This window comes from Myotis myotis, unplaced genomic scaffold (assembly GCF_014108235.1).
Source record: "Myotis myotis isolate mMyoMyo1 unplaced genomic scaffold, mMyoMyo1.p scaffold_m19_p_13, whole genome shotgun sequence".
NCBI lineage: Eukaryota > Metazoa > Chordata > Mammalia > Chiroptera > Vespertilionidae > Myotis > Myotis myotis.
This window is the reverse complement of record NW_023416317.1, coordinates 56,034,036-56,049,108: the sequence shown is the minus strand read 5'-3', so window position 1 is coordinate 56,049,108 and position 15,073 is coordinate 56,034,036. Positions and strand designations below refer to the sequence as shown.

The window sequence follows — 15,073 nt, the reverse complement described above, 5'->3', positions numbered from 1 at the left end:
ACTTCATTCTATGGTGCTAATGGGGGGGGTGGAGCCCACAGGGAGACAGCTGCCTAAGGTCTTAGAGCAGTGGTTCTCAACCTTGGCTGCACATTAGAATCACCTGGGAAGCTTTTTAAAATCCTGAATTCTGGGCCTCATCCTCCGGAAATTCTGTTTCTTTGTTATGGGGTGGGGCCACCACATTAGTAACACAGGAACAGAATTTCCGGAGGATGAGGCCCAGAAATCAGGATTTTTAAAAGATTCCCAGGTGATTCTAACGTGCAGCCAAAGTTGAGAACCACTGTCTCAGAGCGAATTAGTAGAGTAGCCTTCCTGAACTCAGGTGCTGAGCAGTCACCTCCTGATGACAGTGCTGTGTGAGTAACAATGAGGAGAAAAGAAAAGCAGGATTGGCGATAGGGTTAGCTAATTATCAAAGGCTTAGGACCAAAGTCCTGGTTCTGTCCTGTTCTTGCTTTGCTCACACCTAGCATCCCACAAGCCTGAGGGGCAGTGAGGCAAGCTACTGGCTGCACAGAGTAAGTGCTGGGCGCGGTGTGCCAGGACGCCCAGCCAGGCGTTGGGAAGAGGGACCGTTCAATCCGATCAAGTGTGCAGGCTCAGTCCGTGCAGCTCGTAGAGCTGGAGTGGCATTTCAGTGGCAGGCTCACTAGAGGCTAAGCCTTTATTTGGAGTCCGGTCAGGACGGGACTTTCATTTGGAAGCGCTGTCTTCACACCCACCCTGCACACGGTACCACAGACACCCAGTCTTGGCCAGAGAAAGACAGAGAGAGCCGGCAGGGTAACGCGGGGCCCGAGAGTGCTCGGAAGCGGGTTTCTAGGCCTGCACAAGGGGAGGGCGTGGCCTCCAGCGTGGCCTCAGCTCAGCCCCAGCCCCACCTGCCACTGGCTTCAGCGGTGGCTGCTTCCCGCTGAAGGGCTCCTTCACCTTTGTGTTTCCTCTCCCAGAATCCCGCCGCATCCTGCTCCCCGTGGTTCTGCATCACATCCACCTTCACCTGCGGCAGCAGAAAGAGCTGCTCATCTGCTCAGGGATTCTCGGCAGCATCTTCTCCATCGTCAAGACCAGCTCTCTGGTAGTGGCCCCACACCCAACCCCCTCAGCTCTGCCCCGGACTGGGGTTACCCCAGCCAGAGGCAGACCAGCAAAGAGCGCTTTGTACACTTCTCAGTCAGAGAAGCTTTCATCAGTGACAGGAAGGTGCCCGAGTGAGTGGAGGCCAGTGTGTGCCCAGCAGGCTACTCAACACAATTCAACTCAGTCTTGCTGTTTTTAAAAGTTTCACTACCGTAAAGCCACCCTCAGTCCACCCAGAAGCATCATTGTCTGTAGAGCAGAAAGCCCAGTCCTGGGCCGCGCTCTGTGCCATCAGCCGCGTTGGTTCTGGGTTCCTGAGTGTCCTGAGGGTTCTGAGGGCCCTGAGGGTGCTCCGCACAGACAGGGGCGAGCAGGCTGGGAGGCAGCTGCTCATTCAGACTTTCTGGCAGCTTCCTGGCGGCCTAATCCCACCCGTATGGCATCCTGCGCCTGCCGGATAGGCCAGGGGGTTGAGAGATACAGCAGATGCTGCCACAGGCGCACTGAGCCTCGGCTGGTACAGCTGTGCTTGAGGAGGGAGGTTTCAATGCTTGTGCCTATTTTCTTTCTTTATATTTCCTTTTAAAAAATCTGTGGTGGAAGGGGAGGAAGGGAATGAAAGACACGTATCAGGCATGGATCATTTATTTTAATGATATTTACTATATGTATTTATGATAGTAGAAGAAATTTACATTTCTTATAGGAAATTTGGAAAATATAGGAAAGTATAAAGAAATAAATTAAAAACAAAAATGAGTTTTTATTACGCCACCTTATTAAGTTGAGATAAGATTCCTGGGAAATAAAATGTCAAGTGCTTTGGAAATGACGGCCAGTGGCCAGGTGATAGGAACACACGGTTGGGCCAGCCGTGCACCAGAGAGGTGCCCGAAAGAGAGTGTGCTTGGTTTGCGCAGGACACAGGGACCCAGTGGGGTGGTCTGGTATCCAGACTTAAAGTACCATCTGGTGCTGGCACAGCGTGGCAGAGCCTCTGTGAGGGTGTAGGGTCCTATGGTTCGCTCTTGGCTCCCGGCAAGGCCTGGCAGAGAGGCCACACGGGTGCATAAGGTCTCCTAGTGACCAAGGTCAGACTTGACAAGTGGGAGGCTTATTGCTTAAAAAAAAAAAAAAAAAAGGAGAAAAATTGAGGGATAAAAGAAAAGGAAGAGGAGGAACAGATAAAAGCCTAAAGGAGATGGTCTGGTTGTATTTGTGGGGCTAGAGAGTTCGGTCCAATTAATCGCTTACAGTTTCTCAAAGAGGCATCACAGGTAAGAGTGTGACAATCAGTCCAGCAGATGAGAGACAACTTTGGGCCCAAGAGCGGCTCCGATTCTTCATGTGGATCGGGCCGGGCGCCATGGAGCCGATACTAGCAGGCGGGTGGGGGAGGAGCACGATCGCAGCTGCGTGAGAGCAGAGGATTCTCTTCCTAGTTCGCCTCTGTACACTCTGGTCCTCAGACAGCGGCTGGCCCGTGATAAATGCTTAGTGAGTGATGGATGGATGGATGGACGTTTGGACCAGTGATAACCTAAAGAGGCTGGAGAAGGGGCCGCGGGGGTTTCTGGGAGATAATGGGAACTGAGCTAGGGGGCGTGAGATTGAATGTGGGAGCGCTGTAAAGGGATAGCACAGTCTCGTCCTGAGCTCAGCCTCGTGGCTGGGAGGCAGCCCTGTGGGAGGCGTGCTCCGTGTTCCGGGGGCTGCTCCTCCGGGGGGCCCAGCGCCCATGCGCGAGAAGCTGCGGAGCTAGAAGGGGGCCCAGGCACACCTGGCAGCAGCCCGGCTGGCAAAGACAAAGCAGCCAGAGAGGAAACCCTGAGAAGGAGACCGTCTTCAGAAAGACCAGGACCTCTGTGTGCATTGGCAGTGGTGGAGGTGCTGCCCACACAGCTGCTCAGCGTTGGTCGGCAGCACTGTGCTTTCTCCTGACATTGACAGGGAAATGGAGAAAACCCCTAACTCGGGACCTTGGTTTCTGTCCTGTGTACTGAGATTAACGTGTTTGCCTGCAGTTCAGAATTGTGGGTGTCAGGTGGGTGTCAGGTGGCGCTGGGTAAGGCCTCAGCCACCATCCTGGGCATCAGCGCCCAGTGTCCCACCTTCTCAGAGCTAGTGCCCAGGTTCCCTGATGCTCCTGCTAGTGAGGCCGAGGGCCGTGTGGAGAATCCAGTCCCGAGACCAGTCCCGAGTGGCTGACCTAGTGAGTGCTGCCGGCTGCGTCGCCGGCCTGTGCTAACCGTGTGCTCTCTGCGCCCGCTCCAGGAGGCGGACGTCATGGAGGAGGTAGAGATGATGGTGGAGAGCCTCCTGGACGTGCTCTTGCAGACTCTGCTCACCATCATGAGCAAATCGCACGCTCAGGAGGCGGTAAGAGGGCAGCGGTGCCCGCAGTGCACAGCCGAGATCACTGTTAGTAACTAACATCAGGTTTCCTATTTCTTGTCTAACCCGGGGCTCCTCCACACCAACCCCATTTCACCGCACACCTCCTCCATCTCCGCTGCCCCGCATGGCGTCAGCATGCTGCGTCTCCCTCCCCCCTCTCCGCCCATCTCCCCCTGAGCCTCCAGGTTCACACAGCAGCCCGCTGCAGGGCAGACCAGAGGACGTGTCTGGCCCATCCCCTGCACGCTGTCTTCGTTGGCCTTTGCCTTTGAGCCAAGTCAGTCCTCTAATGGGTGAGACAGAGATGCAGTGAGACGGGTGAGGCCGCAGGTGAAAGGCAGACTTCTGGGAACAGGCTCTCCTACATGCTGTGCCCAGCAGAAGGGCTTTCTCAGAATTCGCTTGAATCTGCAGGTCAGTTCTTTCTTCTGTAATGTGTGTACCTCAGTGTCGGGCCTCAGGAAGAATGCGATGCGGTAGGATCGCGCTGGCACCCCTGGACAGCGATCTCCGCGAGGGAACGAGAAGAGAAACAGGGAAAGCCTCTCGGGAGGCCAGAGAGGCAGCCCCAGAGCCCCCTCTCCTGTGCCCGGGTTGGAGCGGGATGAGCATGGCCTGGGACCTTCCAGTCGGCGGGTGGCAGATGACAGTGATCGCTACGAAGAAAGCCCTCTGTGGGGGCAAGCCGCGCTCCACGGGCCCGGGCGAGCAGAGGGCAGGCCAGCGCTCCGGAGCACTGGGCTGGCGACGGATGTCCACTCCCGTCAGTGCCCCTGTTGAGGGCGCCCTCACTGTAGGCAGACACATACACACCTACATGTCCCGTTAACCCGTTCTCGCTGACAGCGACACAGTGTTTGCTGTGGGCCCGGCCCTCTTTACGCCCTTTACAAATATTAACTCATTTATTAGCAGTCCTCACCGAGCGTTTCATCTTATGTAGGTTTAATGAAGTTGATAATGACTGAGTTTAGAGAGCACTTTTTATGTGCTGGGCCTTTCACTAAATGCTTCAGGTGCACTCATCTCATCCTTACAGTCGATCTAGGGATTTTGGTATATTCCCATTTTTCAGATAAAACTGAGGCTCACGTACTAGTACGTGTCTATATCTTGCATACATATATGTATAATAGTCTTGTGGGTCTAGAAAGGATTTGAGGGACTAAGAAACTGTTGGCAAGTTCCCATGAGTTTAAGACATTTGAAAATAGTCCGAAGGAAGTCATTTTGCTCCATTTTTTTCTGAGGAGGCATTCTTCCACAAGGAGGCCGTGCCCACTGCCCACCACCCACCTGCTGCCCACTGCTGCCCCGCTGCCCACTGCTGGGAGGCGGTGGAAGTTTTTGGAGTCCTGACAGCAGGGTTTTCTCCCACGTGCCCCACTTGGAATTTGAAGAAAGTTTAAAGACTCCTTTTTTATCTTTAAATTTTCACTGCTCTTAAAGCCCAAAGCTTGTCTTCTCATACAGGTCAGTTTTGATTCCTGTACTTTCCAGACAGTTATGTTGACCTACTATGTTCCAGTTGCTTGGTCCACTAACCACATGTAAGTCTGGGAGGTCCCCAAGTAATTGGTTGTGGAAGGACCCAGCAGGATGGGCAGAATCCGAATTCTGTTCAAAGAGGGCCGAGCACCCTGATGCAAGTGGCCCCTCCAGACTTCTCTTTGGTGCCCGGGCCTCATGTAGTAACGAAGGACTGTGTCCCAAACTGTCCTCGGAGAAAAACGGGAACCTCATCTTACCGTGTGGTGCTTCTTGATTATAGGTCAGTGATGGCGAACCTTTTGAGCTCGGCGTGTCAGCATTTTGAAAAACCCTAACTTAACTCTGGTGCTGTGTCACATATAGAAATTTTTTGATATTTGCAACCATAGTAAAACAAAGATTTATATTTTTGATATTTATTTTATATATTTAAATGCCATTTAACAAAGAAAAATCAATCTAAAAAATGAGTTCACGTGTCACCTCTGACACGCGTGTCATAGGTTCGCCATCACTGTTATAGGTTAAGGTTTTCAACCAGCCCCGCTGCAGAAACCTCCCTACAACTCCCACGCCCTCCAGGCCTCGCTTAGCAGAAAGGAAAGCTCCCTGTAAGGGCCAGAGTTGTCGCCTCCCCTTTCATGATCATGGGGCCATCTCAGACCCTCCCTTCTGTCCTCCCCTCTGTGGATTGGGGTTGTCCCTTGTAATGGTCTGTGCTAAGTGTCTCTCGGGTTTCCCCAGGGTGAGTATGTGTCCTGCCTTCTCTCGCTGCTCCGCCAGATGTGCGACACCCACTACCAGCACCTCCTGGACAACTTCCAGAGCAAAGACGAGCTCAAGGTGGGCAGCAAAGCACGTGCCTTCCACCCAGGGGGCAGCATGTGGCTGAGACTGCAGGGGCTGTCCCCTGCCAGGGACAAGTGCAAGTGACCAGGCCAGGACTGCAGGGTGTGAGAGTCGCAGCCGCTCTTCCCAGCCGACCGATGGCTTCGGGAGGCTGAGAGGCAGCAGTCCCATGCAGCCAGACCCCGAAATGCTGGCAGGTTTGCCCTGACGGCAACCGTGTGACCACGTGTCTTTACGGGAAGCTACTCTGGACCACACGTGCCGGCCCCACACCAGGCCTCCTCCCTTCCTGTGCCTTCTCTGTTGCCCCTGCAAACCCGGCTTCACTGTCCAGTAACTACAGTAATAATAACGGTGACAGCCCTTCCCCAGTAAAACATATTTCTGGAAGATGCCGTAGAGAGCAAAAGGGAGCGCTGTCCATTGGCCGCCAGACTCTGGATCCTGAGCCCTGAGACAGTCGCACAGATAAATGGGTCTGAGGCAGCCAGAGGTGAGGTACTGGGCTTTTTCGGTCTTTCCCGGGAATGTGGGCAGCCCTATACGTAAGTGTGACCTTCTAGATTCCAGGGATATGCCAGAGCTTTTCATGGAACACTGTGGACATCTCGTTTCCCAGATCTTCCTTTTAAATCCTCACCTGAGGATGTGTCTGTTGATCTGAGAGAGAGTGGAAGGGAAAGGAGGAGAGAGGGAAGAGAAACATCGATGTGAGAAACATGCACCAGATGCCTCTCGTACGCACCCTGACTGGGGGTCGAACCCACAACCTAGGTGTGACCAGGAATCGAACGTGCAGTACTTCGGTGTGTGGGGTGACACTCCGACAACTGAGCCCCCAGCCAGGGCCCCAGACTTTTCTTTTAAGTGTCGTGGGCATTATCTCGTTTGTCCCAACTGATATGGCTGCTTGGTGTAGCTGGGATGTTACGTTATCATGACTGATTTTTTCCCAGCAAATGCCCTAGCAATAAGGCTTTTCTCACTGAGTGAGCTCTGGCCGGGTCAAATGAGTCCTCTGAGTGGGGCTTTCCTGGGTGGCCCCCAAATAAATCAAAGGCAGCAGTTCTCTGGGGATGGCATGGCCTTTGCCAGGAGCTCCACAGCCATGCTGCCCCTCCAGCGACTGCTAGGCCACCGGTTCCGGTTCCGCAGCTGTTTGTTTTCGAGGCTCCCGTGGAGGCGGCTGGGGGAGTTAACACAGAGAAGCTCACTGCTCCTCCTGGGCCTCCGTCACTTTTCCTGACTCACCCTCCGGGGATTGCCGCCGGCCTCAGTGGTCCATGTCGCCACTCTTTCCTCGCGGCCTTGCAGGAGCCCGTCTTTGGAGGGCCTCCCTCTGCCACGCCTGACGTGCTTCTCCTGTTGACGTGTCCCTAACGTCCCAGACGGCAGATTCTGAAAACCCAGTGCTCAGGGGCCGTGACCCACAGTGAGACCCCAGGCGCAGTGGGGTAGCAGTTCCTCTGCAGTCCAGCTTCCCGAGGCTTGGGGCTGTCGGCTGGGCTGCCTCCGTTCTGCCCCATTGGGATCTGCTCCCATGTCTGACCTGTGAGAGTGCCTAGAACTCACTCTGAGAGAAGCCGCCCCAAAGGGAGCCGACTCGGACCCGCTGGTCAGACCCGTTCTTGTGCCCAGAGGCCCAGAGAGCACTGCTGAGGAACGCGCCGCAGTGCGAGGGGGGGCGGGGGCCATGGTGCACGTCCTTCCTGTTTCAGGAATTCCTGCTGAAGACTTTCTGTGTGTTCCGGAACCTGATGAAGATGAGCGTCTTTCCTCGGGACTGGATGGTGATGAGACTTCTCACAAGCAAGTGAGTGTGGAAGGGCCTCGCACTAGCATCCACAGAGTTGTTCCCAGACTGAGGAGAGCGTGTATGTGCAGGAGAGAAAGCAAGAAAGAGGTCAAGGCCATGGGGACGGAGAGGAGAGGGCGAATGTGAAAAAGTTTTAGGCACAATAAGCAGGACTTGACCATTTACCGTAAGTTCAAAGAGAAGAAAGAATCAAAGATAGTTTGTGTCTTTTCTTAATTGAGCCTGGGTGCCTGGCAGATGACGTCCCGGTGAGGGGAGAAACGGAGAGGGGGGTGTGAAATGTGACGCCCAGAGAAGGGGTCTTTCAGAGGAAGCCTGTGGGGTGGCCCATTGGCTTCTGAGGCTCTAGTTTCCTGCAGTGCCCCCCCCCCCCCGCACCCGCTCTTGGTTTGGCCTGTGTTGTGGGCCAGACACCGCTGGTGTCCCACAGTCAGTGCTCAGTGCCCCCTGAGGCTGGGCTGTGCGGCTCTGACCGCTTCTGACTGACCGCAGGCCGCCTGCCGTGTTTCTGTTTCTGGCCTGAGCTTCTCCCTGACACACCAGAGAAGTGATGCCGGAGGTGAGTGCAGCCTCACCCGGTCCCCCTCCACTCGGGAGGGCCGCTGGCCGCTGCCTCCGCCCGCTGACCTGCCTTTCGTGTTGGCATCAGCGCGGCCTTTCCACTTTACCTGGGATAGTGCCCTTTACTTCTGTGTTCAAAACTGCAAACATTTTATGCAGAACAGAGCAGAAAGTCTTATAATCAGAGTTACACAGCTGTTTCCTCACACAGTGGGTTTTCCACTTGACTCCCTCTCGTTTCCGTCTCTCAGCTCTCCTCGGAGCTTCCCAGGCTCCCCAGCCTATCCTGCAAGCACAGCCTCTTCTTTTCAGGCTTTTTAAAAAGATACATATTGATTGATTTCAGAGAGGAAGGGAGAGGGAGAGAGAGAGAACATCAGTGATGAGAGAGAATCATTGATTGGCTGCCTCCTGCATGCCCCTCATTGGGGATCAAGCCGAAACCGGGCATGGGCCCTGACTGGGAATTGAACCCTGACCCCCTGGTTCATAGGTCGATGCTCAACCACTGAGCCACGCCAGGCTCTGTTAAGGCTTTTACCTTTCAAATCTCACCCCTCTGCTGGTGGAGCCGTCTCTCTGACTCACTGTCTTTGCCTTGCCCCTCTCCTGCATCGAACCCTGGTGGTCGTTGTTAGATATCAGCTCCCTTGCCAGGCAGTAGGCCCTCTGTAATCAAACCCTCACCTGCCTCTTCCGTTTCACTCCCTCTCTGCCTCAGCCTGTGCCTTTGGCTCCAGCAAGCCAGCCCCTCCGCACCCCTATAGGTGCCCAGACTAAAATTAAGGGTGAGTAAACTAAACCAAAGGCTGGAACCAAATGACTTAGAAATGAAAATACAGACATTTAGTAACCACAAACCCCCATTATCATGTAAAAAAGCAAAGTTATACTCTAAGTCCTCTGGTGGTTATAATATAGGTTCATTACCCAGAAATCCCCAAAACACTAGAATCACTCTTTGAACTGGAAGCAACTTTAAAAAGCCATCAAACCCTACCTGCCCCCTTTTATAGGCAGGGAAACGGGCCCAGAGAGAAGTAGTCCCAAGTCCAGATGATGGCAGAGCTGGGCCAGAGCCCTCTCCTGCTCTGTGCTGTTCTGCCGACAATGGGGCGTTTCTCCAAGCCTGATTTTCTGTGGGGGTTGTGCCATCTCCCTCTTCTTTATAGTCACATCTTACGTGAGAGCATGTTGTGCTCAAGAAGTCCGCGCACAGGCCGTAGCCAGCTGATGCTAAGTTCTCAGATGCCCTTGTGAATCTGTTAACTCTGCCAACACTCTTTTCCCTCCCTGCAGCGTCATAGTCACCACTGTGCAGTACCTGTCCTCCGCCCTGCACAAGAGCTTCACAGAGACGGACTTCGACTTCAAGGTAGGGGCTCCTGAGACCACCGCGATCTTTGTAACGACCCTCGGAAGCCAAAAACCAACCACGCTCATCGTTTTTGTTTTTGTTTTACTTAAAACAGCCATTTCGTTTTGCTTACAATTGTACAGGTGAGGAATTTGAGAAAGACTCGGCTACGTGTCAGCTTGGGGGCTGGGGAAAGCTCACTGATTCTTTTATTATTAACAACATGTTTGTATTATCAAATGGCTTCCGAGCTTGATAGTGACTAGAATGTCACCTAGCGCGAGCTCCGCGTCGGGAGGTGCTGGAGGTCAGCCGTCCCCGAGTGTGCTCCCCGGTCCCGAGTTAACACTGTTGGCTTCTGAGGAGTCAAAAAAGAAGAAAAGAAAAAAACATTTGCAAAGATATTTAAAAAGAAAAAAAATCAAGATCTCAAAGTTGTAAAATGGATTCTGTGCTACATGCGTATATTTAGAATCCCTCTTGCAAGGCTGAAGACTGGGCTGCCACATGTTCCTCTCTTTCTCTGTCTCTCTAGGTGTGGAATTCTTATTTTAGCCTGGCAGTTCTGTTCATAAACCAGCCAAGCCTCCAGCTAGAAATCATCACTTCAGCCAAGAGGAAGAAGATTCTAGATAAGTAAGACATATGTCTCTTACCTCCTTACCACATGCCCAGATGGGCTTGTGTTTCCATGGAAGGCCCCTTCAGATGTCCACAGGCTCCCTGGGCAGCTTCCCGAGGAGCCCAGTGAGAGGCAGATGGCTTAGAGTCGGGGCAACGCTAGAAATAGTGCTGAAGTACTGGCCCCCCTGGTTGTAGCCTGTCTTCCCGAACCTTCTCCCACTAATAACCGGCTCCTGTGTTCCTGTGTCCAGGTATGGGGACATGCGTGTGATGATGGCTTATGAACTGTTCAGCATGTGGCAGAATTTGGGTAGGTCTTTCCTCCTTGTGTGTCCCTTCCACACTGCAAAGCCAGATAGGAAGTGACAAGACCAGTAACTCCCCCAGGTTTATGAATGTTAATTTAGACCCAAGAAATCTTCCCGTGTCTTTCACTAACACGTCAGATGGGTGGTGTAGCGCCTGTGCACCAGCCCTGGCAGGAGAGTGGGGCTGAGAATTAGGACCGCAGTAACACATACTCCAACCCCCTTTTTGAGAGCTAACCGTCCAAAGGGAAAAAAAGAAGATGAGGGCTCCGTCGTATCTTCCAGTTGGAGCGCTCCTGCCCGTCAGATCGCCCTGCTCTTCCTGCCCCGTCTGGATGTTGCAGACTCAGAGGCGTAGATCTCGGAGATGCCCAGCAGCACATCAAGGGCAGCTATGCATTTTAGTAAAGTTTGAAACCCTTCTTGGGTTTCTGAATTCAGGCCAGCAGATCACATTCCTGATACCCATTGCATGAAGGTTGGATGTAGGAAGGGAATTTCAGCCCGTAGGTGAGACTGGTTTTAGCTTCCTTTCTTTTGATGACTTTCTCTGTACAGCTTCTCTGCTATCCACTGCTTTGGATCTGCAATTGTGAGAGTGGGCTTAGCACACCTGCATTGCCCGGTGGGTGGGTGGCCATCCTTGGGTGCTGCGGGCTTTTGCTAGCCTGTCAGAGTGCTGGGGAAGCTCCCCTACTCTTCCTAAGAAAGTCTGTTTTCAACTGAGCTCTTGGTTCTGAAGCCTGAGGAGTGAGGGCCCTAAAGTCTCATAGTCCTTCATTAACCATCCCCGTCTCTAACACGAGAGGAACAAGCAGAGTGTGAGCCATTCCTGCAGCAAGCACGGGCCTTCCCTTAGGAGGGAGATGTGTTCCCCAGGCTGCTTCCCGCTGCAGGACTCGCACTTCTGTGGGGGGAGAGGGGTGGGTAGACTCTGAAATTCCCAGGAACCCAGTGGACTAGCAACTGCACCGATCACCAAGATCGGAATATGCAACATCAGCCTCAGGGCTAACATCTGATCCTTAAATAAGCTTTTTAAATAGAAGAGATTTAAAAAGATGTCGTATTTGCCTAATAAGCCAGTCCTTTCTCATTGTTTTTGATGGGAATGGCACTTTCTGGTCCTCAGGACTGACTTGGCTTTGCTATAGCCGTGGTGCTTACACGGCCCGTGGTTTGCCTCTCCTCCTTCGTGTCTGAAGCACTGACAGCAGGGCTCTGGCAGGTGGCGCACACGGGCAGCCGCCCCTGGGCCTCCGACCTCTAGTGGCTGGACCAGGGACGGAACAGCCTTAACACCCAGAAGCCCTGGGCTAGAGGCAGGAACCCAGGGAGTGTGCGCTGCATGTGGATGGACTTTTTCTTGCTAAATGACTGTTGTGAGCAGACTCTCGGAAACTGTCACCGGTTACACAGAGATCCTGTCCTGTCTGGAGTAGTAAACTCCGCCCCTGAGCCCAGGATGATTTTCAGGTGGTTAGTGGAACTTCCGGGAAATTCTTTGGAAAGGCAGTTTGTGCCTCTGGAGCATCTGTCTCACTGTCTCACTGGGCTGGGCCCATGTTGTCGGTGACGCTCTACAGCCAGGAGAGGGAGCATCTCGGAAAGCCTGGGGGAGAGCCCACTGGGCCAGCCTCCATGCAGAAGCAGAGCAAGTACGAATACGACCTGTTGGGTTTTGTTGTTCAGGTGAACATAAGATCCACTTTATCCCGGGGATGATCGGCCCTTTTCTGGGTGTGACGCTGGTCCCGCAGCCAGAAGTGCGCAATATCATGATTCCCATCTTTCATGACATGATGGACTGGGAGCAGAGGAAAAATGGCAGCTTCAAGCAGGTAAGATGGCACCTGGCAGGCTCGGGGTGCTCTCCTGCCGGGAAGGGGACGGGGTGGCCAGGCGGAGGTTCCCGTGGGGATGGGTTGTAGCTTCGCCATCTGGAATCCTGTTCAAGGGTGTTCTGTCACTTGCTGGCCAGAATTGATTTGTGGGTTTTCCTCATAAAGTTAGAGGCCAGAAAAGAATCAGAGAAAAGGAATGAATGTCATGTGAAAGGCACTTTCTGACCAAGAGGAGAAGGACTGTCACCTTCCAGTTAATTTAGGAGAGGGCCCTGGGAGGGTGGTGTTTCCTCTCTAGGGATCCCCAACGTCTGTGTCCGGGCATCGCTAGGGCTGGGGCCCTGGCCTGGTGGCTTCTCACGCTCAGGAAGCCCGGAATTTCACAGACTCCTGCACAGAGGGTGGGTCCAGGCGGGCTGCGCCTTTGGCTTGACTGCTGGCTGCGGCTTGTCCCTCGGCACCGTTCTGCCGCCTGAGGGGGAGGAGGCCGCCCCGCCTCAGAGCTGTCTCCGGGACGGTTTCCTGTGCTTTTCTTCCTTAGAACCCACCATGTTGTGTGGGGCACGGTGGGTTCACAGAGATGAGAATCAAAGCTGACGTCCATGGAGCACCTCCCAGAGCTGGGCACGGGGCTGAAGAAGCGCGTTAGCCCCTACAGCTCACACGTGAGGACGCGCGGGCTTAGGGAAACGTTTTATCCGGAAGTAGGCAGCTGGTATGTCACAGGAAGTATGCTTGTTGAATGAATGCCTAGTGGGGCGTCGCTTCAGGAATCTTGGTTCTAGTAATAAGTCACCCCTCAGACTAAAGTGGTCAGTGTTGCCAGTTAGGACCTGCTGTGGCTGAAGAACTTCGCGTTCGCCTGGGTCATGGTTTCTGCTCACACGGACCCTCAGCACCAGGTTTGGATTTCTCAGCTTCTGACCTTTTCCTGTATCGGGCGCAGAGGGTGGTGAAGTCATGTCCCCACCCCCTCCCTCGCCGGCTCCTCTGCCTCACAAAGAGGTTCTAGCCCTTGAATGGCGTCCGAACCTCCTGGGCGGCTTGTTGCTGCCTCCCCGCGGCGTTTCTGATGCAGTGGCGCCTGAGAATTTGAATTTCTAACAAGATCTCTGGGCCTGGTGCTCTGGCCCAGGGACCCGTTTTGGGAACTGCTCTGCCCACGTGCACTGTTGAGTCTGCTGCTCCGGGCCCTCCCCACCTTTGCCCTGTTGGGAAGCACAGTCTGCCTGCACCGCATGTGTGAGGGGAAATCCCTTGTTACACACAGACCCGCTTCCCCGCAAGGCGGTGCCAGCTGGCTGACAGTGAGACCAGCTCCTCCTGACGTCACATAACCCGGGACAGATCCCTGCCGACGCCTCCTCTGTACACAGAGAGCGTGCAGGGCACCAGCCCCGCAGGACCCCGGCCTCAGCTTGCTGTTCCCGGTGAAGCGTATATTCAAGCAGCTCACTCCTCAGGCCAAACATAACTGTGGGAGTCCCTGCCCTGACCGTCTCGTTTTCTGCTGCTGGGATTTCAGGAACCGTAACTGCCAGCAGTGAATTTCCTAATTCAATTATTCTTTTCTTAGTTCATTGCCTTAGGACTCTTTGGCCCTATTGGAGTGAGAAAATGTTTCTGTTACAGTTAATTATTAAATGCAGCCATGCCGTTTTTTGTTTATATGAAATATCTATATAAATAATGCCACGATACCACATTCTCAAGGCTAATGAAGGTTTTAAAGTTTTTCTCTCATCACGGACAGCTAATCTCTCACCTCAGAGTAACCCTAATGGAGCCTGTTGGGAAAATGGCTGAGCACACGGCCGCCCTGCAGAGCAGTTGGCAATAGTAACAAGCGCACGAGTGCTCCTCACGGTTTAGGAGTCCAACGAAGGCAGGGCCCTGCTGATGACCCCAGCGCTTAGGTCCTGGGGGACATGGAGGGGAGCCTTCTTTCCTGAAGGAGAGTCTCTGCAGGAAATACCTCCCTCGGCCCAGCCTAATGGTGGTCAGAGTGGGCCCAGCCCAGCTCCCTTCCTTTGTAACTGGCTGGCTGGAGGGTAGTGTTCTATACGTACAAATTATTTTCAATGAACATTTTTTTAAGAAAGAAAAACCTTTGACAAAGGTTTTGGATCCAAAATAACGTTTCTCTCCAGGGAGTCCTCGCCTTTTGCCCCTGGACTGGAAAACAGTACAGTGCCTGGGAACTGTAAGTTCCAACTCTTAACACCACTGGAGGGGGCCTTCCTGGCCCGGAGGCAACGTGGTTTCTCGGGCCGAGACGAGCCTGCCTCCCTGGGATTTGTCTGGCGCAAAGGCCCTCACCTGCCGCGGGCCCACCGGGTTACCACGTCTCTGCTTCCCTCCAGGTGGAGTCCGAGCTGATCGACAAGCTGGACAGCATGGTGTCGGAAGGGAAAGGTGACGAGAGCTACAGGGAGCTCTTCGGCCTGCTGTAAGCTGCTCAGCCCCAGGCCCCCCGCGTTGGGGGAGGGGGGCAGGCTTCACCCCGCGTTGGGGGAGGGGGGCAGGGGCGGGGGGCAGGCTTCAGAGGGTGGGTGTCAGGAGAGACCTGGGTTCCTAGTGGGGGCAGGGATCCCCTGCTGTCCATCAAGAAGTGGCGCTGTGACAGCAGGCTCTCTGAGACGGCCGTGGCGGCTGCGGAGGCCAGAGGGCGCTGCATGTCTTCATCGCAGGCGCTGTGTCCAGTGGGCAAACAGCTCCGGGGGACTTCAGGGGACTTCAC

General features: G+C 54.0%; 1 protein-coding gene across 13 annotated transcripts in view; it reads left to right on the top strand.

Annotated features, from left to right (window-relative positions):
- The window catches only part of DOCK3 (dedicator of cytokinesis 3), a 182,516-nt gene that overhangs the window by 135,167 nt on the left and 32,276 nt on the right, over positions 1-15,073 (top strand). For 12 of the 13 annotated variants that reach the window (XM_036333427.1, XM_036333432.1, XM_036333429.1 and 9 more), the window contains 9 exons: positions 957-1,084; positions 3,361-3,507; positions 5,719-5,817; positions 7,542-7,636; positions 9,500-9,575; positions 10,093-10,193; positions 10,433-10,491; positions 12,182-12,330; positions 14,697-14,782. In XM_036333427.1, the coding sequence (XP_036189320.1) occupies positions 957-1,084; positions 3,361-3,507; positions 5,719-5,817; positions 7,542-7,636; positions 9,500-9,575; positions 10,093-10,193; positions 10,433-10,491; positions 12,182-12,330; positions 14,697-14,782 (940 nt within the window). The remainder of the gene's footprint in view (positions 1-956; positions 1,085-3,360; positions 3,508-5,718; positions 5,818-7,541; positions 7,637-9,499; positions 9,576-10,092; positions 10,194-10,432; positions 10,492-12,181; positions 12,331-14,696; positions 14,783-15,073) is intronic. The other variant, XM_036333428.1, reaches the window with a different exon arrangement.